The sequence below is a fragment of the Pan troglodytes genome, chromosome 10 (genome assembly GCF_028858775.2).
Source record: "Pan troglodytes isolate AG18354 chromosome 10, NHGRI_mPanTro3-v2.0_pri, whole genome shotgun sequence".
NCBI classification, from domain to species: Eukaryota; Metazoa; Chordata; class Mammalia; order Primates; family Hominidae; genus Pan; species Pan troglodytes.
The window spans coordinates 54788567-54813474 of record NC_072408.2 but is presented as its reverse complement, the minus strand read 5'-3'; the positions used below and the strand labels follow the sequence as shown (position 1 = coordinate 54813474).

General features: G+C 35.6%; 1 protein-coding gene across 2 annotated transcripts in view; it reads left to right on the top strand.

The window, feature by feature from the left end:
* CNTN1 (contactin 1) overlaps window positions 1-20358 on the top strand; it is a 164595-nt gene extending 144237 nt beyond the window's left edge. For both annotated transcript variants that reach the window (XM_509005.9, XM_016923638.4), the window contains one exon: window positions 18088-20358. In XM_509005.9, coding sequence (XP_509005.2) covers window positions 18088-18164 — 77 coding nt within the window. In that variant the 3' untranslated portion in view covers window positions 18165-20358. The remainder of the gene's footprint in view (window positions 1-18087) is intronic.
* The last annotated feature ends 4550 nt before the right edge of the window (window positions 20359-24908 follow it).

Genomic DNA, 24908 nt, shown 5'->3' with positions numbered 1-24908 from the left:
TCTCAGGTTCACGCCATTCTCCTGCCTCAGCCTCCCAAGTAGCTGGGACTACAGGTGCCCGCCACCATGCCCAGATAATTTTTTTTATTTTTTAGTAGAGACAGCATTTCACCGTGTTAGCCAGGATGGTTTCCATCTCCTGACCTCATGATCCACCCACCTCGGCCTCCCAAAGTGCTGGGATTACAGGTGTGAGCCACCGCACCCAGCCTGTTTTGTGATCTTATATAATTAATTTTGTATTGAATTGTACTTTAGTCTTATGCTATTGGCTTAGACTGAGGGCAATTAAAAATAAAGTAGAGAAACAAAACCAAAAAAAATACACAAAATCTACTATTATATTATTCTACAATTGTTGAGGATATATTTCTATAAAACACATACAAAAATGTCCTCTTTTTAAGGAGCTGTGAATGAAAGTTCTCTCAGGTAGGGGTGAACCTATAGAAGTGAGCACCCTGGTCTAGGCCAATAAATAAATATTTAATGTCTAAATAAAATAATTTAATATTAACAGTAAATGAGTCTTGAAATTCCTGCATACTATGTATTTAATGGAGAAGATGAGATCTTGTAAGAGGAAGAATGCAAGGAGGATCACTTCTGTCTAAACTCTGGAACAGTTCATCTCCTAACATCCACCCCCCCCCACACACACACACAAAGAAACCTACAGTTAAATAATCCATTCTCTGTAAGCAGTGTAGATATTACTTATTGGAATGTATTAAATAGCAGACTCACTCTCCACACACACACACTCTAAATAGCTTATCAGCATCTTCCTTCAGTAGAGAACTCTGGGGGTAGAATACTGTGATAAATATGCTTTCCCAATTTCTTGTATTTCTAGTACTGTGTTGGCATCCAGTACAGATTATATCCCGGATATCTGCCCAACTAGACTGTTCCATAAACTTTGTCTCTGGTCTTAAGACCAGAAGTAGATAAGCTCTTCCTGAGACATTACTTGTTTTTATCTTTTGGATAAAGACATTGGAAACTCAATGGCTGATGTATTTCCGTGTTTGCACTGCATGGCCAAAGCTCAGAGCCAAATCTGCTACATGCCTCTAGCAAAATATATAAAGTATTGTATATTTTACTTTAAAATGTCTGAATATATATGCAGTGGCTTTAAAAAGTGCCTGGAACAACACAGACACAATAAATATTAGCAATATTTGTACTAGCTTTAGTTGATGTTGCTATTTTGGTATTACCTCTTATTTTGTATCATGTTTCCTAACTTTATCTTTTTTCCTCTCAATTTTCTTATTTGTTTTCTTTATCATACTTTATCTATCTTTGTAAACTATCAGAAAGCCTTTTTAGAATGAAGTAGCCTATAACTTATAAGTAAATATTTATATTTTATCCCCCAAATAACCTGGCAAACAATTTTGACTCAGTATTTGTTTTTTCAATTTAACTAGCAAAAAAAGTTCTCCAGATAAATACTGTTGGATTACAATATCTGGAAGACTTCAATAGTAAATGTCTTAAGAACATTTATTTATCCTCAAGAACTACAAAACATGAATCGGATTTCCAGTATATGCTTTATAATTAAATTTAAGCCAAAAAGAATTCTTGAAATATTATTTAAAGTTATAAAGAATGCATCTAAAATGTGAGAGCCAATAAAATCTAAAGAGAAAATTCTTAAAATAAAATGGACACAAGAAGAAAAATGAATTAAAAAGCACTTACATATTTAGTAAAATAAATGTGCTTAGAAAATAGAGAACTGGCATGTGTGATCCTAAGACTACATAGATATTATAATCCAAGCAGAAGTCTAAAATATAAAGCAAACCAATTTGATAGAGAAATATTTGAAGTAGAAAAAATAATGATGCCATCACATTTGAAAAAAATAGTCGTCGTAATTCTTACATTCTTTCAAGTATCCCAAGTGCTTTCGTGACATTATATAGTCTGAGTTTATTTTTAGAAAGCCTTGGTTTTTATAAATAAAAAGACATTCTTTCTTTTTATAGAGTCACTATGAATGGCTGACTAAACTTCTAAACATATAAATACACTGCCATGGATATATGATACCCAAAATGAATTTGATGTAGAGGAAAAAGTAGTTCACAGACAAAATTTATTTAGATTTTGTCTCTTTCATGTTTTCACTAAGTGTATATATATATATATATATATATATATTTGCCAATAATGCAGTGTCAGTTCTTTATAAGGTGGCTTATTCCTGGAAACTCTTGTTATTTTGTAATTTTGTTAATTATGTTGCCCTTTATATTGATGATTTAGATGTTTGAACATATCTTTTGTAGCTCTCTGCAGCCACATGTTATTCTTTTTGCTTTTGCTCCTGGGACTGAAAACTGTCGTCATCAAGAACTTTTAACTAATCTTTAACAGATTTTAAAATAACTAACATATATTTAAATGTCATTACAAATAATATAATGCTAGCTCATATTTATTATTATACTTGTTGAACTTTGGATTCAGTTAAAGGAATGAAGAATCATTTAACTTAGCATTTTCTTACTCTGACTTTTTAATCCTTTTTTACCCATTTTTAAAATAAATACAGTGTACCACTAAGGCAAAAGTCCCCAAAACTCTATTGTCTTCTTGTTCTTTCATTCTTTAAAAATATATATTGTATGCCAGCTCTTAATTGTGTTCATGGAAACTTGTAAAACACTAATCAATATTCTATAAGCCAGATAAAATAAATATAAAAGGAAACATTTTATATCTGAATTTTAGAGGCTAATTCCCTTTCCTCAAAGAAAGAGAAGTTATATTATTCTCAAATTAAAGTGAAAATGAGTATGCTTTCTTATTGCTACTTGATTATTTAGGACTATATAGTGCCTTAAAGTCTCTATACTATCCTTTCTGGTATAAGATTTATTTTTCTAAAATTTGAGAATGATAAAATTAGTAATAAATTTTGCTAGGAGTTATAGCATCGATATTGGGAGAAAATAAGGCAACCATATTACAGGCACTAGTAAACATAGTATTATACATATTTCCTAGAACATATTTGACTATAAACATTTTTCTACAAATTAAGTAGATATTGTTGTCAATGCCTAATATCTTACCTATTTTTCATGGAACATAACATGTATGAGGCAAGGTTAGTTATACACAAGATGAAAAATCACGGTGAGAATATGATTAGAGTCTCTGCTTTAGCAAAGACAGAAATGGTAATTCTCTCCTCATTTTAAACATAAACAAGTTTCCTATCTTTATAATTAACCTATGGATAATATAAACCAAAGCACTTATCACAGAACATAGCAGTTGCTCAATTATTTTATTGATCTTCAGCAGTTACTAATACATTCTGTAAGCTAGCACACAAATAAGGTACTTCACATAGAATAATGTCTTTAAATTACACTATCAGTTGCCATGTCACATTTAAAGAACTCATTCTCTAGTTATTAGATGTACTTGAATGTACTTATGTGATTTAGAGAATGTCAAGTCATGCAATATATTTTTGCAAATTTGATGAATTTTCATTTATATGTGTTAATTTTAAAATATTGTTTCAATCATTTAATATATTTTCTACACAGTTCTGCTGCATGGTCAATGAACAGTATGTCATTTGTGGTTTATCTTCAGCCATTTTTAATTAGATGAAATCCAACATTGCAAGTTTTAAAACTGAAGATTAGGCATCATTCCAAGTAGCAAATATTTTTGTTATGGCTTTTCTTCTAGGTTAATAACTTCTCTGACATTTGCTCAACTGTGTTTGAAATATAGTCTAATAGAATATGTATTTGCCTTCTATAAAATTAATGTCCTAGAAGATGATAAAATATGTTGAAGTTTTAAGGGAATTATTTTTTTTATTATCTTGGATTGGTCTATGAATTAATGAAATGGAAATTAATATACATGAGAGGATCAACTATAACTTTACATTAATTTAGAGTATTATAAGCAATGGCTTAGAATAAGAGTTTACTTTTTGTGAATATCCAGGATAACTTTCACTAGCTTCTCCCTTTTTCGCAATGCATTTCTTGGTAAATATTTTGTTATCATCACGACAGTGGGTGTTTCTAAAACCCATTCATATATTTTGCCCCATCTCTTCTTCCTTAGTGTGTTTTCCTCCTCCTCCAGGAAACCCCTTTTCTGCTGCCACCTGGAAGTACCCTCCTTTTTGCTCCCCTCATATCTTTGGCATTCTAAGTGCAATTGTGTTTACCACACCGTACTACAGTTGTGGTTTACTATCATTCAACCAAGATCTCTTGAGAAGAAGAAAGGCCATTTCTGCACCCAGTACTGACCACAGAAGTAGTGGGTTCTTATTAAATTCATGAATGGAGGTTTGGCAGTTAAGTTTTTTCCTGTTATATTAAAACTGAGAAGCAATCCTAAAGAAAGAAAAATGACTTGGATAGAAACTCACATTTTAATCACATTTAGATGGTTCCTGCCCACTTAGTTAAAACAACCAGCATCTTTATCTATAAGTTGGATCATGTCAATGTACCTTTCTCAGCAGTGACTTCCTCTCTCTTCCCTCTCAGCTTCCCACACAGGGACATTACAGCCACGGATTTGCTCTTACTTTGAAGAAGCACGGGTACCTCAGTACCTAGATCTTCTTTTGAGTTTGCACAACCTTGGAGATGCAGAGTAGTTAAGTTGTAGTCAGAAGAGCCCTGATTCCTCCCGGCTTGGATTAAGTGGTACCCTAAATCCTAAATACCTTCTAATGCCCTTTAGTCTGGGCCTGGCCAGATACTTCTTTCCTGAGTCCATTACCAGAAATCTTTGGAATGTGGCCTGCAGAGACCACAGACAATTGGCACTCATTTTTCAACAAACGAAGTAGGTTAGAAAATAATTTTCCAGCTATAATAATACAAAGAGCCACCAATCATGAAATATTTATAATAGCAATGCACTCTGTATCTTTGTTAAAATAACACAATTAGCTAATTGTTACTATCACCATTTTACTGATGAAGTCACTGAAATTCAGAGAGTTTATGTAACTTGTCCAAAGTCCTACAGCTGGTTAAGCTAGGAGCCAGAATTCAAATGATTTAGTTCTAACACTAAAGCATGTGCTCTTAATCTGTATACTATGTTAGGATGGGATTAGTTCCATATGGCAATTTTTAGCAAGAACCTGATATTGGGACATGACATAGCAACAAGAGAAGAGAAACAGAGATACCCAGAAATACACAGGTCATTCTATAAGTAACTACTATATTGCAGAATAAATAGTGAATGCCAGATAGGCACAGCTAAAATTTCTAGCACTCCAACTCCAAACCAAATTTTGTTAACTATTTGGGAGAGGACCTGACATAGCTTCTGCCATTATCTAAACAGACAGAATCCACATGATTCTTGGAGGAGGAAAAAATTAAATAAACTCAGATTACTTTCTTTTAATCTTCTAGACTCCATCCGTACAAGTGGAAAATTCATCTGACTCAGTTAAAACTAACATATTTAAAGCACCAATTATATAGTCCAATTAAAGTATTATCTAAATATAACATTTAGATCATAATTTATTATATTGTAAATATTTAGATATTTATAAATATTATATTTAGATATTTATAAATATTATTATAAATATTATTATATTTAGATATTTATAAATATTATTATAAATATTTAGATATTACTTATAAATATTTAGATAATATTTTATTTCCTCTAAAGAAAGAGCCATGTATTCCTGGTCCAAGATTATATTCTAAACACAGGCTTACCTTAAAATAGACCATGATCACTACAGAAAGGAAGAAAGGTGATAAATAACACTTAAAAATCTCACATGTACATTAGTAGACCCTTTACAAGGAAAATATTATTAAAGTTTAATGTGCAACTAATTTAGCTCGGTGAAATATTTTTGATATGTATTATAAAATCATCCTATGGCTAGCTAACAATGTAATTCTCAGAATATGCAATATCAACATAAGACTCTGTTCATATTTCTGAATTAAGCACTTTAGTGGATATTGGTTTAGATGGGCTGATTGCTTGATTTTAAATCTTATTTGATGAATTTGGAATGGAAGATTAAGAAATAAAGGTAGAGAGGTATGATTGGAGTATAAGTTATATTCAGACTGTGAAAAGGGAGAAGATTAAGTTTGTGGTCTTTGCTTTTTGTTTTCTGGCATTTTGGCGTGATTTTTTTTATTTTTATATTTTGCTTTTCTTACACATAAGCATGAGATGATGAGGTCCTAAACTTCTAATGCACAGGCAATAAAGGTGAAGAGTCGTAAGAGATTCTAGAGCTATACTGGAGATCAAATCAGTTGGACTTGGCACCCAAGTTGATATATTACAGGCGAGGAAGAAAAAGCACTTTGCAAATGACGGCATTTTCTATTATGAATAATGAAGTGCATGGTACCTCATGAACTGAACTAAGTAGTGCAGGAGGATGGATGATTTTTATAGCAGTAGTGGCAGGAATAGGGAGTATAGAGGGAGAGAGAAGTGGTCCTGTGACAAATGCAAGAACCTCAACATGGAAAAACAGGTAAAGTGAACAAGAGATAAAACAATCCAGGTAAGACATAGTACATCCAAAATGAGTCAATGCTCCCAAGCTTCTTTTTAGCTTTCCTAACATTTCTCTCAACACCTAGAAAATTCATTATGAATTACTTCATACATGTTACTATATCATCATTGACAAACACCTAAAAGTCCCTGTTTCCACTGTCAAGGTAAATGAGTATAATAAGACACAAGTCTTGAAAAGAGAAAAAGCAATAATAACCAAAAATTGTATGATGGAATGAATAAAAGAAGCCTGGCAATACTGGTAGAAATGCTGGTATTGAAGGAATTTCAGTTCCATTCACTTGTGGGAATTTGATTTGTTCAATGTAAACAAAATGGTTTCTTAAAGAATTTCCCAGAATTCCAAATGGTTAGAAAGAAGTAACTACTCTGCTGATTTTATAAATAAACTCCTGCAAAAGTGATGAAAGTTAATCTTTTTTCCCCTTTTTTTTAACTTAAAAAGAATTTGAAAAGAACTTAAAATTTCAAGGTTTAACACCATGAAACTATGACTAAGGATGAGCCTTTTCAGAAAAGAAGGAAGTCTGAAAAATATATAAACAGAACCAAGGAAATTCTGTGCAGATACAATCCAAGGTGATTAGAATTATTTTATATCTTCAGGTTGAGAAACTGAACAAGCACAATCTCTTAGAAATTTTTTAGACTAGTCAATGTCCAATTCTAGCCAGTGACTCCTTACACACTTCAGACTATTGTTAAAATAGCTGAAAAATTATTTCTGCTGTGGAAGTACAAAGAGAAGATTCAGCTTGTTATGATCCTCTTAATAGTTTCAGTGATTCAATGAATTTGGACAGTTTCTTATAAGAACTTCATGTGCATATAGCAAAACAGAGAGACACCAATTAATCCTTTTCGATAGATGGATGACACTGAATTGTGCAATAAGGTCCCAAGATCTAACAAACAAATGAATTCAAGGTCATAAAAAGAAGAAAAATCTTAATAGCAAATACCAAATACCAATACACTAGGAGAAAAATCTTAATAGCAAATACCAAATCTTAATGCCCTTAATACCAAATACTGATCTTAATACCAAATACCAAAATACAGCCTCAAACAGGTGAATCACTCATTTGTCATAGCCTCAAAGCCAAAGATGACTGAAGACCAACAGAACTTTTTGCCCCAGTTTTATCCTGAGAAAGTTTCCAAGGTAGTTGTGTCTCTGCATCACCATTTGAAACCAGTGAGAGAATGGGATTATTGGCTGTCATTGCTATTGAGGCTTTTAGAAACCTCTAGTCATTTTCAACTCTCAACTCATTACATTAAGGAAGGCGGCATCACTGCATTCTCTAGTAATATTTAGAGATGTTTATGAAGCAGCCAGGATGTAGAGGAAACAGTACTGGGCTTAGATTCTGGTTTATGTTCAATACCTAAGTTTACTGTCTTTTAGGTATGTAAATATAAGCCCTAGGTCCCTAATCTGTAAATACAAATAATGATACATACTTTAACTGTATCTTATAAGAATTTAGTAAAATAAATGTTGTAATGTGTCCTAGACAAATTAAGCACTTACTAAGTGGTTTAAAAGAATTAAAAAATCCATTGAACAGGCCAAGTGCAGTGGCCTGAGCCTGTAATCCGAGTACTTTGCAGGGTCGAGGTGAGAGGATTGCTTGAATCCAGGAGTTCCAGACCAGCCTGGGCAACACTGTGAGACCCTATATCTACAAAAAATATAAAAACTTAGCTGGGAATGGTCATGCATGCCTCTAATCCCATCTACTCAGAAGGCTGAAGTGAGAGGATCACTTGAGCCTGGGAAGTAAAGGCTTTGGTGAGCTGTGATCGCATCTTTGCACTCACTCAGGCAACTGAGTGAGTTTGTCTGAAAAAAAAATTGAACAGATATTTGTTAATGACATATTATGGATCAGGCTGTCCAGAATCTTATGAATAAATGAAATGATTTTAAGGAAAATTGACTGTCATGGCCAGTTAGTTTCACTCTTTCTCTTTATTGTCAATACCCACAAACACCAGCCAGTCTCCACCAAAAAAGAGAAGCAAAGCAATAGAACGAGCAAGTTTTGTGGTGGGGGATGATTGCAAGGGACAGTCTTGCAATGTATGTAAATAAACCCACAGGGCCATGTATCTGTTGAAAATGTCCAAGAAGTCCTAGTCATAGTGCTCAACTGGTCCCTCAAGACTTGCACTGAAGAGGAACCATTAACCTTGGCATAGTGGAACATGTAAATTTTCAAACTTTCTCTCTAGTTCTACTTGTCTCTTTGCCTCAAAAACTAACTTGGAGAAGGCAAGGCAGAGGCAGTGGAAGGAATAATTTAGCACTTGTTTTTATAAGTATGGCAAAATGGAATGGGCATTTGAAGTTGCCAGTCTTTCTAACTTTGATTGAGGCTGAGAAAAGTTACTCCTGGTGATAACTCAGTGTATTTCACAAAGTTGGGGCTGTAAATGTGAGAACGTTCTGTCAAACAGCTATTTCCAAAGCCAAGTGCACAGATTACCTAATAAACTGGCTCTGGTTGTTGGTTAATTAATCACAAATTAAAAACTTGAATGTTATTTATAAAATATTTTGTATACATTGGGAATAAAACAAACCCATGAAACCCATTATACATAATTCTGTGTATTCTATAGAACAGAACCCAGATACCAAGGTCTGGATCTCTTCTGTCTTATTCCAGACTGAGTATGTTCTCACTAAATATGCACTAAAAAATCAAATATCTTTTTAAATGAATGAACTACATTTAATATTGCAAATTCACAATTCATAGATGGTTTTTACTTTGCATTTTAACCCCATTATGTAAGTATTAGACTCCCAATTTTACAGATAATTAAATGGAGCACATAGAGATTTAGTACCTTATGAGAGGCCACACACTCAAGTGAGTGGTAACAGTATGCAGATAGAATTGTCTCACCTCAAGTCTCATGCTTTTGTGTAAATGTCACCTTGCATTTCTAAAGAAGTAGGTAAGCCAGTTTTAAAAGTCCTCATAACTATGGTCTCACCTTGCCCCAAAATATCAAAATTGGGCTTGTTGAGCATGTGCTTATTGGCCAGCTTCTTATAAAAGCTAGAAGTTGCTTTTATATTTCCCAGCAAATCAACTGGTCATCACTCTATTGGAAATGCTCACTCCTTTCTCAAAGAGGAAATGCATCTGGTGATCTGGTATTTTCTGACAGGGAAAGGGCCAGAGTCAACAGTAAGGAACAAATACAACTGCCAGGATAAGCTGCCAGAAAACCATGTACCTCAGCCAAACAAACAAAGATCTATTTTGCTTGGCATGTGGGTTTGGGTTCACAATTGCCAAACGAATAGGAACAGAAAGATTAGTGGGCTTCACTGGATGGAAAAACACATCGAAGCCACTAGCACTTAGATGATCAAGCACTTAATGTATATTTATAAACTAATATCAACTTTGATTAGCATAAATAAGGGAAAATGTAACAAATATGTTTGCAAATTTTATGGCTCAATGCTTGATATTCTCAAATATATTATGGTTTGCCTAGAATTACAGACTCAGGGCTGTAGTAGGAACCTTAAAACTTATAACATTGAACCCTATCATTTTACAGAAGGAAAATCCACATCCTTGAGAAGTAAAACAGCCAAAGATCACAGAAGCATCAGAACCATGTCTTGAGCCCAAATATTCTCTGTTGCTAAAGTTATATAACTAGCTATTGACAGAACTAGAAGTAGGTCTTAAGCTGTCTTTTTTCTTCTCTACCTAGCTTAGTATTTGAGTGTTGCTATCTCAAGTAGGCAAAGGGAAATAAAATCATCAAAAGCAAAATAAGCAAGCTGATACACAGACAATATCATAAAATAGATATTTTAGGGAAAAAACAAAAATCATCAAATGTGCAAAAATTCTGCTGAACCTCAAAGATCAAACCCATTTTATTTTCTGATTTCTCTTTGGGTCTCTTCTTTAGAAACTCTTAAAACCAATTAATGTGACTATCCATTACTTTATTTTGTCAAAGTCATGAAGTTAATGCTTATAATAATCTAAAATTGAAAATTACATTAACGTTTTCCCCAAGAAACTGGTTTGAAGCCAATTCAGCTAACTTTCTAAAAAGACACCTCCTTTGTTAACATTAGACCATTCATAAAAATAACAATTTTGATATATAGTTCAAAGAAAATGTTAACAGTAACCTCACTGAATTACAGCAGTTTTACTGAAAATTGTATGCTAGTTTCCAGGCAAGTACAACTTTTCTACCTTACAGATTTGCAAGTTTTACATCTGAACTCTAGTCTATACTTGCATTGTTGATAACATTTAGACAGGATGGAAACCTGGAAAGAAAAAAATTATGCAAGAGAAAATGTGCAAGGAGAAAGAGACAAAGATGAGACAGAAATGCTAAAAATGAATCAAGCAATAATTCAAAGATTCCTTTGTTTCAGACATTTCATAAAATCTCAGTTAATACATTTAAAACATTTGTTTTTACCTCAATAGCTTCACATTGACCAAGTGTTAATTCATGGAAGTAAATGGGACTGCATGAATTTTTTAAAATTATCATTGTCAGAAAATTAACCATACAATAAATTAGATTTCAGTGTCTCAAAGTAAAACATACCTCTTCTTCTTTTAATGTTTGTTTTTATATATTTCTGCCACAAAATTTAATAAAATAAATACCTAACTGATTTCCTCACCTAGTTCTGACAGCAATCCAATGGAGAAACAAACACAATTCAGTAATTTGCAGAATGGAACACCACCAGTAAAAGAACCCCAGAAAATTCCCAACTGATTAGACTAAGTCCAAAACAAAGCTCTTCACCATAAATTTACCATTTTTTCAGACAAATTCTTATGAGTGACTAAATTTGCAAAGTGGCAAACTCACACTAGGCCTTTCTGTACAAATAAATAAGATAAAAAATGCTGAAAAATTCGAACACTGCACCTACCTTGACTGCGTCCCAGTGGTTACTCATAAAAATGGATCCAGTACTCTGACAAGTTCACTGAAAGTGTTGTCTTCAGTAGCTAAAGAGAGCACTTGCTTTTCTTGTGTTGATTAGCCTCAAGCAATTGGGAAAATAGCTAAAAGCTGAGAAAGGCAAATTAGAGAGGTTTTAAATGATACAGGTGAGCAAAGTCCTGAAACACGTTTTTCCAATTACCACAAATTTACCAGAAAACGTACTTTTCCACAGCTGTGGGCAGAATATAATTCCTGTGTGATGGTCCTTGATAGAAAGTTACTGTGGTCAACAAGTTTGGGAGATACTGATTATCCTCTGTTGCTTTGATGATTCTCAACATGCATTTATTTGCACTTTTTAGATGACAGTAGTCTCTTTTTTGCCCCAGAACTCCTCTTTTGCTCCTGGATCCACACAGCCCTTTCACTGGGCAAAGTACCGTTCCTCCTGAGATAAGAATGAAAGCTCCCATCTTCTTACATGGCCCTGCTTCCTTGGCCAGAGTGATTGGTTGAGTGATGGAAACCTTCTCCAAACTAGTTCAATCAAAGAAGCCACTAACTCAGCCACAGTTATTGGTCTGGGGATAGGTGTGTGACCTGATGTTTGCAAAGCAGAGCCTTTCCTTAAGAATTTTTCATTCGTGTTGGGGTAAAACGATAGCCCAGTCTGTTTGTTCTTAAGAATACGTGATGTGAGCTAGGAGCTCATATCTCTCTTGAGAGAAGTCAGTCTGAGAATGTGAGGCAAGAGGCCGGGCGCGGTGGCTCACGCCTGTAATCCCAGCATTTTGGGAGGCCGAGGCGGGCGGATCACGAGGTCAGGAGTTGAGACCATCCTGGCTAGCACAGTGAAACCCCATCTCTACTAAAAATACAAAAATTAGCCGGGCATGGTGGCGGGCGCCTGTAGTCCCAGCTACTCGGGAGGCTGAGGCAGGAGAATGGCGTGAACCCAGGAGGCAGAGCTTTCAGTTAGCCGAGATCGCGCCACTGCACTGCAGCCTGGGCGACTGAGTGAGACTCCATCTCAAAAAAAAAAAAAAAATGTGAGGCAAATTGTAAAAGAACAAGAGGTGAAAGCCAGAGACTTGGAAGATGCAGGCATTCAATTATCTGCTCCAGTGTGCCTGTACAACATCAGCTGTTAGGTTGGGGTTCTGTTTCTTAAAACCAAAGATCCCTGACTACCATACTACACAAACACTGGAGCTGGAAGCTAGACTCTTACAGAAAAACTCAGTATGCCCAGCTTATGCTATTGTTTGCTTTATTTTATTCAACTACTTTTCCAGAAATACAGTGCAGGTCTAGAACAAGAAATAAACTTCATGAAATGTAGTAGGAATTGCTACCATTTACTGGGAGTTATCTGTTAATCATGCATTTCTGAAATGCTTTACATAAAGCAGTTGTTTTCAAACCGTGATAAGCAGAGTCCCACATGTTCCATGGGGTGATAGAGTTGGGGGAAGTACAGGTGCCAGCATGAAAATAGAGAAGACAAAAATCTGGTGGTTTCCTGCTCCTAAACCCATCTTTGAGTAAAGCATCCCCCTTTCACCCAGTTCAATAATGGATTTCCACATATAATTACTTCTGAAGAAAGGTTATGCTACCTCTCTAGATAGATAGATAGATAGATAGATGCCATGAGACATATTATTATCCCTATTTTATAGTTGAAGGAAAAAGGTTTAAATTTTTTAAATTTTTTCAAATTAAAAAAATTAAAGAACATGCTCAAGATTACCCAGATTATGCAGCCGGTAAAAGGCAGAGGTAGAGTTTGAACTTTGCTTTGCCTGTTTCCAGAACGTCTGACTCAGCTGCCATGTGATACTGTTCCCAATATATCCTTGTGGCTCCTACTAGGACAGGCACTCATTGCTTGCTTTATTTTATTTTTTTATTTTTTTGAGACGGAGTCTCGCTCTGTCGCCCGGGCTGGAGTGCAGTGGCGCCATCTCCGCTCACTGCAAGCTCCGCCTCCCGGGTTCACGCCATTCTCCTGCCTCAGCCTCCCGAGTAGCTGGGACTATAGGTGCCTACCACCAAGCCCGGCTACTTTTTTGTATTTTTAGTAGAAACGGGGTTTCACCGTGTTAGCCAGGATGGTCTCGAACTCCTGACCTTGTGATCCACCCGCCTGGGCCTCCCAAAGTGCTGGGATTACAGGCGTGAGCCACCGCGCCCGGCCTCATTGCTTGCTTTATTGATACTCATATTAGCCAGCTTGTCCTGTTAAAATTTAAATAGCCAAAGATCAAACAGAAACCTGTAGTCTGACAAAGCCAGGGTTATTGACTGGATGTAGCAAGGAAACACACACCAGAGCAATCATGGAATACCATGCAGGTGCGAAGGAGAAGTGTCTTATGTAAGGTTTGAGTTCCTGCTGAAGAATTCTGAGGAGGGTGGAAATAAACTGGCAGTCAGATCTGGATTAGTTCTGTTTCTGAGGTGGGAATAGGAGAAGCAGGAATTAACTAGAGCTGGGGCTGTCATGAGGGGAGTGCAGTCCAGCAATTGGGTATTCCCACTAATAGGTGGGACAAGAAGAGCAGAGCGGGGGCATCATTGGTAACAGCACCATCCACTTGGTGAGGAGGTCATGATGGCATTCTACAGCAGCTCTGTGATCTTGGTAGTGTTTCCTGTAAACTTTACAGTTGGCATTATCCATGTCTGTCATACGAATCTGAATAAAGGTTTTGTTATTTTTCTGCCTCAGCTGATTTTCACTCTAATCATAGGGATGTTTTTACTCTTTCAGTTCTCAAACGTGCTGTCCCAGCAGGAGTTTTATTGAACTCAACAATTTTCAACGCAAGCATCCATTCATGTGTACCTAATATACCTCATATATATTAGGCACACCTCTAGGCAGTGGGGAATCAACCATCTAATAAAAACACTTTCTTCCATATGGCCAGGGCCATTAATAGACCTTGGAAGAATAAAAAATAATGTCGGACCAGGACTAGTTGGAGGACTCCTGGACTGAGTAGTAAAATCAATGCCTTCTGATATTATATTATGAATTTTTAATATCATCTCTTTAATAGGAAAAAACTATTTTCTGAGGAAAAGTAATCATAGGAAGGTATAACCCCTTTCTTTGTCCAGGTTCCTAGAAGTTAGAGAGATTATGCAATATAGAATAAAATAAAAAGAAATATCAGGGGTCCCACTGAAGGTCACAGTGGTTTCCTCTAACCATCTTCTTCCTTAGACCCCCTGTGATCTGTAATAAGAAAAAATTCAGGGCCTACAATGGAGGCATAACTCAATCATTTAACATTATAGGTTGAGTACTTTCTATGCACTAGGCTTGGTATTAGCCAACACAGCTAAAACATGGTTTGGATATCATCTCCGTCTTGAAGTTGTTCATAATATAGAGATATTAGCAGTTGTGGTCACAAAATGTGACACCACAAAGAGAAAATTCTAAATGTTATGGCATCGTCAGCAATAGGCAAGCAGTAGAAACAAAGACTGCATCACAGTGTCCAGATTGAAGAATCAGAAAGGAAGTTTGTATTAAAAACCAAGTAGAGCAGTTTTCTACTTATCAGAAAGCCTGCAGTACTGCTCAACTTTTAATTGAAATGTCTGTTTTCAGCATCACTCTCCATATAGCGGGAATTCTCCCTGAAGGAAGTATGAAATCAAAGTTTAGATTTAAAAAAAAATCAAGAATTCCCATGGAAGAGATATAGTACTCCAAATTGGTTTTACATTTCTTCTGATAGAGAAAAATTATTCACAAGATCAATGATTTGTTCAGGTTTAACATTCATCAGCTATATGAAAAGCAAAATATGTGTTTACTATATAACACATAAGTAGCAGAATTATGATTGATAGCAGTATTCTGATATATATGTTGTTAGATTCAAAACCAATATATATTGAAAAACTCCTCAAGAATATATGTCATTTAAAATGACATTAGATAGTACTTCAATTCGGTCTCTAATTTCTGTTTGGAATGTGGGATAGAAGTAAAGATGAAGACCAAAATTACATAAGCTTGAGCCATTAGAGAAATTAAATATAACACACGTAAACATGGAGAGTTTATTTCAAATATCCTGATGTCAAAGCCACAAATTATGAAATTGTATTTGGTTTTCATACTAATACCAAAACATCAAGATGGCATCCACAATTCACTAAATTTCTTTCAAGCAGCCACAGTTTGTACTTTGCCAACCCACATATTCAGCCAAGTACATAAACGTGTCCCCATCATAGATGTAATTTGTGGTCAAAAGACAGAGCATTGTGGAGACCGTGCAGTCATCCTCAGACAAAAAAAGGCTTCAGGATGGATCATTTACACTGGGTCAAACATTGAAGTTTAAAGGTTTAACTGTGTGATTGAGGTTTATTATTGGGCATCTTATCAGAATAAAATAATGTGTGGTCTGTGGCATATTTTAAAAAATATGTAGAAAAGTAGAAGGTAAAAAAAAAATTACAAGAATACAAAGATCTCTTTGAAACAGTTTATGTGTTAGCTTTTTTCCATATGACATTTATTATTTTCCTTCTGTGCCCTTGCCTTGACACATTAAGTGCAGAGCGCAGTGTCCTTCTGCATTTCTAAAACCAGTCCCTTGCTAAAGCTATCTGCAAGAACACGGCAGAGAGGTCAAAAGTGCATGGCCTTTGCAGCTGGACAAATTTGAATTCTAATCCCTTCTCTGCCCTCTAGTGACTATTGGACTTGAGCAACTCATTTTACCTGACTCAGTTACAAAATATATAAAATTGGGGTAAAAAGACCTACCATTGTAGGTTGTTGTAGTCATGTCATAATCTACATAACGAGCCAACATAGTCTTGTAGCTGGCTGTAGGGCAGTAAGTAGCAACTCTCAAAGTAATGATAAGTTTACTATTGTTATTGATAGTGTCCTTAGGAGCTCTGCTACTTGAGGGCTGTTTATATTCCCCTTGTTATCTGCCCTCACTTTTGACCCTCACTTTCCTGCTCATTTCTAAGAACTACTTTATCTGTATCCGGTAAAGCTTTCCCTCTTATGTTTCCAGGCAGCTCCAAAAGCCCCAGGAAGGGCAATGTTGAAGACAAGCAAGCAGACAGACACTATTATCTTCCATCTTATAGGGAACATGAATGTGCTTTTAATGACCAGAGATTCAGGAGAAATGCACTAAATCTCCCTGAATATAAAAGGACCATGCCAAAGAATGAGCTGTTTATGGTCACTTTTAATATGATAGATAATAATAATTTATTTGGTGGTTTCAAATTTAGAGAGTAAACTTCCAAAAATTAATGAAAACTGTTATATTAGTAAGCCATTGACTACATTTTTTAGGTCTTCACTCATTCTAGCAGCATGTTCATTGAAGATAGTGCCAGCTGGGCATGGTGGCTCATGCCTGTAATCCCAGCACTTTGGGAGACTGAGGCAGGAAGATCACATGGGCCCAGTAGTTTGAGGCTGCAGTCAGCTATGACTGAACCACTGCACTCCAGCCTGAGCAATAGAACAAGACCTTGTCTCTTAAAAAATAATAATTTATTTATTTAAAAAGAAGATAGTGCCTAATAGTTGTGGACATTGGGAAGAAAGAGTATGACTTTTTGGTCCTACTTTATAACAGTTTCTCAAAAATTCTCATGTCAGCAGGACACGGACCCATAAACTTACTTGATTACAGGAGTAGCCCTTCTAAGTGTCACCCAAGATGTGAAATAAGTCCATAGCATATTATAATACATCATTTCAATTTTTAATTCACAGTGTAATATCTCAGGGCAATTGTTCTTTAGATAAAAATTGAATGAGATTATTTAATATCAGAAATACATTACTTAAGTCATTCTGTATAAATGTATAAATGTCTTAAAACCATTGGGATGTGAAATTATGCAAGATTTACCTAGCATACCTATGTTGTCATTATCTCAGGAAAAATTATTAGTATTTTTACTGTATCTCTTTTTCTAAATTTTATTATTATTATACTTTAAGTTTTAGGGTACATGTGCACAATGTGCAGGTTAGTTACATATGTATACATGTGCCATGCTGGTGTGCTGCACCCATTAACTCGTCATTTAGCATTAGGTATATCTCCTAATGCTATCCCTCCCCACTCCCCCCACCCCACAACTTTATCTTATTTTTTAAAGCTTACTTTTTTAATGCATGTATATATGTTTCTTGACATTTTGCCTTCTGGTAGGAATTTGGGACTGCTGGATCATAGGGACAGCATACACATTTGTGATCATATTATTTTAAATGATTAATTTAATCATGTTGTGTAAACAGTTCACATGGTCTCACACAGAAAATCTTTGATCAAAAGCTTTTGTTTTTCTTAAATCATGTAAGAATAAGAGACTCTGTTTTGTAAAAGGACCCATTTGTTTTCCAGGGCTATGCAATCTTGCCTTAGCCAAAGCAGACTAAATGAGCAATAGTGACGTGTATCAGTGAAATAATATGCACACTTTTGGTTTACCTTGCAGGTGCACCCACCCTATCGCCAAGTCTTCTCGGCTTACTGCTGCCTGCCTTTGGCATCCTTGTCTACTTGGAATTCTGAATGTGTTGTGACAGCTGCTGTTCCCATCCCAGCTCAGAAGACACCCTTCAACCCTGGGATGACCACAATTCCTTCCAATTTCTGCGGCTCCATCCTAAGCCAAATAAATTATACTTTAACAAACAATTCAACTGATTTACAACACACATGATGACTGAGGCATTCAGGAACCCCTTCATCCAAAAGAATAAACTTTTAAATGGATATAAATGATTTTTAACTCGTTCCAATATGCCTTATAAACCACTTAACCTGATTCTGTGACAGTTGCATGATTTAACCCAATGGGACAAGTTTCAGTGTTCAATTCAATACTATAGGCTGTAGAGTGAAAGTCAAATCACCATATACAGGTGCTTTAAATTTAATAACAAGTTGTGAAATATAATAGAGATTGAAATGTTGGTTGTATGTGGTAAATGTAAGAGTAATATAGTCTCTTGTACTTTCTTCACTGTTTTGCATACTGCATATTATTGAATGGCCCCTATCATTCATGACAACTTGAGTTTTCTTGAAAAGACAATAGAGTGTAACAAATATTTTGTCAGAAATCCCATTATCAAATCATGAGTTGAAAGATTTTGACTATTGAAAACCAAATTCTAGAACTTACTATCAGTATTCTTATTTTCAAAGGAAATAATTTTCTAAATATTTGATTTTCAGAATCAGTTTTTTAATAGTAAAGTTAACATACCATATAGATTTTTTTTTTACTTTTATATTCTACTCTGAAGTTATTTTATGCTTTTCTTATCAATTTCAAATCTCAAAAATCACAGCTCTTATCTAGAGTATCATAATATTTCTATACTTGTTCATATGTGAAGTGACAAATGTTGAAAAGTAGAGTGCTTCCTTTTTTATTGAGATGTGACAGTCTTTACACGGTTAGGAATAAGTGACAGTTAAGTGAATATCACAATTACTAGTATCTTGGTTTTTCTGCTTCATTCCTAAGTATTACGTTTCTTTATTGCAGATGTCAGATCAAAAAGTCACCTGTAGGTTGAAAAAGCTACCGTATTCCATTTTGTAAAAATAATAATAATAATAATAATAATAATTAGTTTTAAGCTCATTTCCCACGTCAATGCAATACTGAAAACTGGCTAAAAATACCAAATCAATATATTGCTAATGGTACTTTGAAGAGTATGCAAAACTGGAAGGCCAGGAGGAGGCAAATAATATGTCTTTCCGATGGTGTCTCCCAAGTGTTGGTGCTTTGGGTTTTTATAAGTTGTGAAAAGGAAGATGCACATTTCTTCATTCTCCATGGTGTGCATGGAAATGTGTTTGAGTGTGGATGTAAAAGAAATCAAGTAATAAAGAATTAGCTGGCTCGTGAAATAGTGCAGTGTTGGATGCTTCAAGAGGTATAATCCTATTTTATTAGCACAAACTTGCTAGCTAATTAGAGTTTATCTTTTTAGAAAGGACACCGTATAGGTTCGTAAAAAATATTTACAGGAAGCAAAATAGATCTATTACTACTTTACCGACTTTACCCCCTTTCTTTAATTTGTATAATTTTTGTACTATATATCGATGTGTAAATGTTTAGAGCCTTCATTATGAAAATATCAATAAATATTTCATTAGTTTACATTTAACTCTTTGTTATAAAATGAAACTTTTAAAAATAAGTGAAATGGATGATTTCCCAGTGGAAGTATGTCAACAGTCTTAAGATCATTGCCAGATTTCATAAAATATTTAAGTATTTGAAAAAGAAACAAAATGTCTTCATACTTTAGGGAAACAAATACCCTGTATACCTTCTGTACAAATGTTTGTGTTTTCATTGTTACACTTTGAGGTTTTACTTTTGCAATGTGACCCATGTTGGGCATTTTTATATAATCAACAACTAAATCTTTTGCCAAATGCATGCTTGCCTTTTATTTTCTAATATATGATAATAATGAGCAAAACTGGTTAGATTTTGCATGAAATGGTTCTGAAAGGTAAGAGGAAAACAGACTTTGGAGGTTGTTTAGTTTTGAATTTCTGACAGAGATAAGGTAGTTTAAAATCTCTCGTACACTGATAACTCAAGCTTTTCATTTTCTCATACAGTTGTACAGATTTAACTGGGACCATCAGTTTTAAACTGTTGTCAAGCTAACTAATAATCATCTGCTTTAAGACGCAAGATTCTGAATTAAACTTTATATAGGTATAGATACATCTGTTGTTTCTTTGTATTTCAGGAAAGGTGATAGTAGTTTTATTTGATACTGATAAATATTGAATTGATTTTTTAGTTATTTTTTATCATTTTTTTCAATGGAGTAGTATAGGACTGTGCTTTGTCCTTTTTATGAATGAAAAAATTAGTATAAAGTAATAAATGTCTTATGTTACCCAAGAAATAACAACTGTCCTTTCAATTTACCTCAAGTTTAAATTTTTTAGAAGGTTTTCATTACAAGTTCGATAGCAGGGAATAAATATTCTGGTTAAGCAACAGTTCAGTATTTGAAGTACTACAAAAAGTACACACATAGAAACACACACAGAGTCATTATTACATTGAAATAAGATCACCTGGTAAATAACTTCAACCCATGAAGATGTCAGTGAATATCATTCAATGTAAAGTGAAACACTAAAGCAAGCTGCTAGATGCTAAGAAAATGAGACTTTGTAACCCTGAATGGGCGAGTCTGGAATAGAGGTATCTGCATAATGGCATGAATCTATAGGAGGAGTCTGCTACAGGTAAAGCTTCTGAGTCCTGAGACAGGCTGGGCCCAGAAAACTGCATCCCACGGCTGCCTGTGTCCTGCCTTCCCATTTTCTCCTGTGTTCTGATTGTGGTTTCACATTGGAATTCTCATCTCCCTTTCCTGTTTCATGAAGCTTGCTTCACCCTGGATTCTGGTTTTCCTTTTTGGACGTTGTCTCTGTTTCTAGACCTTAAGTATTAGATTACTTCCCTTCTAATATTTTGTATTTGGTATTTGACCTTCAACTGACCCCAGCTCAGATTCTCCAGGCTTTGGGAGATCAAAGCTTCTTTCTGCGAGAGTGTGTTCCATGTTGATGATTCTCAAACCTGGTTGCCCATCACGATCACCTGGAGAATTAGAAAAATTAAAATGAATTCCCTGGACCCCAGTCCAGATTTACCAAATCAGAATCTGGGAGTGAGCTATATTTTGGAGGGAATGTTCAGTACTATCTGACAGGGAGTTGGGTTTGAGGTTTTCATGATCACTGCAGGCTAGATTAACTGATAGTGTCAACTGAAAGAAGAATATATTTCAATAGCATGTCTACATAACTTAATATCTCTTCAGAAAAAAAAAAGAATCCATAAACTTTGCTTGCTTAAAATGCTGATTTGTTTATAATTATTCTTATCTTTTGTTCTACATCTTAATATCAAAATACAATACACTTTTTGTCTGGCAAAAATATCCCCTACCTTGTTTGTATCCAGACTGCAGACAAAAATGCACCTCAGAAGATTTCTTCTCTAAAGGAATGTGGACTTTTTCTTTTTCCTTCATGATACTTGGAAAATGAATTACATTTTAATACTTAATTTCCTGAGTCTATCATCTTCTGGAGGTTGCTAATAAAAAAAAATGATGAAAGCCTCCCCCAAACTTCAGAATAGACACATGATGACTTTGAATGAATTGACTTGTAAACTAGTTTATAGGTTTCACCATTGCTCATCCTATTTTAAAACCAAGTTTCACTTTTCCATTACTAGAAATAAGTCTGCTACCTGGGGTAATTATATCAGTTCCTACAATGTCATTACTAATTTTGCTCTAGAATTCAGTCAGGCTCATCTTAAAGCACAACCGTGAAGTTAATCCTTTTTCATTCAGGATCATTTTCTTTGACACATGCTGCCTTGAAAGCAAAGTCAAATATCTTAATCTTTTCTGGCATTTGTTTCCCAGAACTGCAGTAAAAATTAGCACAAACCAAGGGGCTTACAACATAACTTATTTTCTCACAGTTCTTGGAGCTGTAAGTCTAAAATGAAGGTGTCAGCCTGCCTTCTGGAGACTCTGAGGGAGAATCTGTTCCACACCCCTCTTTCGTAGCTTTTCATGGTTGCAGGCAGTGCTTGGTATTCCTTGGCTTGCAGCTGCAACACTCTAATCTCTACCTCTTGTCATATGGCATATTCCCTGTGTGTCTTGGTGTCCGCATTTCTCTCTTTTATCAGGACACCAGTCACTGGATTATGGACCACCTTAATATCCAGCATGACCTCAATTTAATTACATATGCAAAGACCCTATTTCTAAATAAGGTCACATTCACAGGTACTGAGTGGACATATATTTTGTCTCAACCTAGTAGTTCTCATTTCCTCTTTTTAAAACCTGATATGCATCACTCACACTAATGTGGATATGACTGAAATGCTGCTCTAAGCATCTTTTCAGAAAGCATTTATGTTGATAATTTACAACAATATGGATGAAACTCAAATGCATTATGCTAATTGAAAAGAAGCCAGATTCAAAATGCTGCGTGATGCCATTTATAGAACATTCTGGAACAGTCAGAATGCTCGTGGTTGCAAGGAGTTGAGAGGAGGTGGAGGGTCTGACTGCGCAGAAGCAGCATGAGGGAACTCTTAGGGGCAGTAGAACTGGTTGTGGTGACTCAAATCTATGCATTTGTCAAAACTCACAAAATTGCCCATCAAAAGGGTGAGATTTACAGTATGTACATTAAAACAACTTTTTAAAAAATGAAATTTTGAAAAGATCATGACCATTGGACAGATCTGTGATAATATTTTAATGCTACCTATTATTACCTGTAAGATCTTGGAGAAGAAATGTAACCTTCTGAGGTTCAGTTTCCTCTTCTGTAAAATAGGGATAATACTTCTCCATTGTTCAGAATTCTTTTAGTTGCAAATGACAGACACTCAACTCCAATAGCTTTAATAAAAAAAAAAAAGAGAGAGAGTCTATTGGCTCAAATAATGTAGTCTCTAAGATGGAATAGATGTAAGGGCTTTAGTAATGTTCTCAGGGTTTCTCTTCATCAGTGGATTCAGCATCTCTGGCAGGCTATCTTTTTGTGGGAGGAATCCGGGGTGCTGACAGTTCCAAACCTACATCCTCCTGATCAATGGCCCAAAAGTATTAGAGCCTCTCTCATTCTGACTCAGCATACATAGCAAATCTCAGTGAAGACTCAGATTATCCCCAGGAATGTGGTATATTTTATTTGCCATTTTGGATATCCTGTCCACCCTTCTGAGTAGTCAAAAGGTGGCACAAACATTGTAATAGAAATACCCACCAGCCAGGAGTGGTGGCTCATGTCTGTAATCCCAGCACTTTGGGAGGCCGAGGAGGGTGGATCACCTGAGGTCAGGAGTTTGAGACCAGCCTGCCCAACATGGTGAAACCCCACCACTACTAGAAATACAAAAAAATCAGCTGGTGTGGTGGTGTGTGCCTGTAATTCCAGATACTCAGGAGGCTGAGGCAGAAGAATTGCTTGAACCCCGAGGGCAGAGGTTGCAGTGAGTCGACATCGTGCCACCACTGCAGTCCCGCCTGGGTGACAGAGTGAGACTCTGTCTCAAAAAAGAAAGAAAGAGAGAGAGAAAAGAGAGAAAAGAAAAAGAAAGAAAGACAAAGAAAGAAAGAGAAAGAGAGAAAGAGAGAAGGAAGGAAGGAAAGAAGGAAGGAAGGAAGGAAGGAAGGAAGGAAGGAAGGAAGGAAGGAAGGAAAGAAAAGAAATTAATTCCCACCATGACTAGATGGAGTGGAGAAGGATGGTTCCCCCAGAAGAAATATCAGGTGGCTGTCAGCACGAAGACCCTCCTTTTACCACATTTTAAATGTGCACTATTCCTGGTGATGAAAGGTGAAGGGAAACCATTGTCAATCAGTCCCATCTACACTGCTTTTATTATTTCTAAGAATGACATGAATATCCAAGGGACTTTGAAACTTCATTAGAAAAGCTTATCCACATTACACAAGCACTTCAATTAATTACAGGGAAGAGACGTGTCACATTAAAGTGCTGCAAACACATGCACTATTTTAAGTGAACTATATTCGTTATTCACAAAACCTCAGTGGCATATAACAATAAAAAAATTGCTCACACATTTGGACAGCAGTAGGTCAGATACGTGGCTTTGCTTATCTGAACTGAACTCCCTCACATGTTCGGGAGTCAGCTGACTGTCAGCTGTTCAAAGCTGCCCTTAGATGGGGCCTTTAGGATAACTTGGCTCCACTTCACTTTTCTCCCATTCTCCAGCAGACTAGACCTAGCACGTTCTCACGGCTGACAGAGGTGCAAGAAAGCGAGTGGAAACATGTAGCTACTCTCTCAAGCTTTTGCTTGCCTCATGTCTGCTAACATCCTATTGACCAGATCGAGTCATATTATAAACCCAGAGCCAAGAGGCAAGGCAGGTCACCCACATATGTGGGTGGGCACTTTAAAGGTACAGCAAAGGGTGTGGATATAGGGAGTGTTGAAGAATTGGAGCCAAATGATGTAATGTACCACAGATACTTACCAAATTCCACTGGATCTAAGAGGCCATCAATTTTACTATTAAAAAAGAAAAAAATTTATAATTAAACTATAACACAATGCTTGTTTATCATGTAGAATTGTTATTCTTATTGAAACAGCTACTTATTTGGAAATATGTTTTTATGGTTTGTTATGCATAGACAATGAAGAAACTATACAAAAATTGTGCTAAGATAGTCCTAC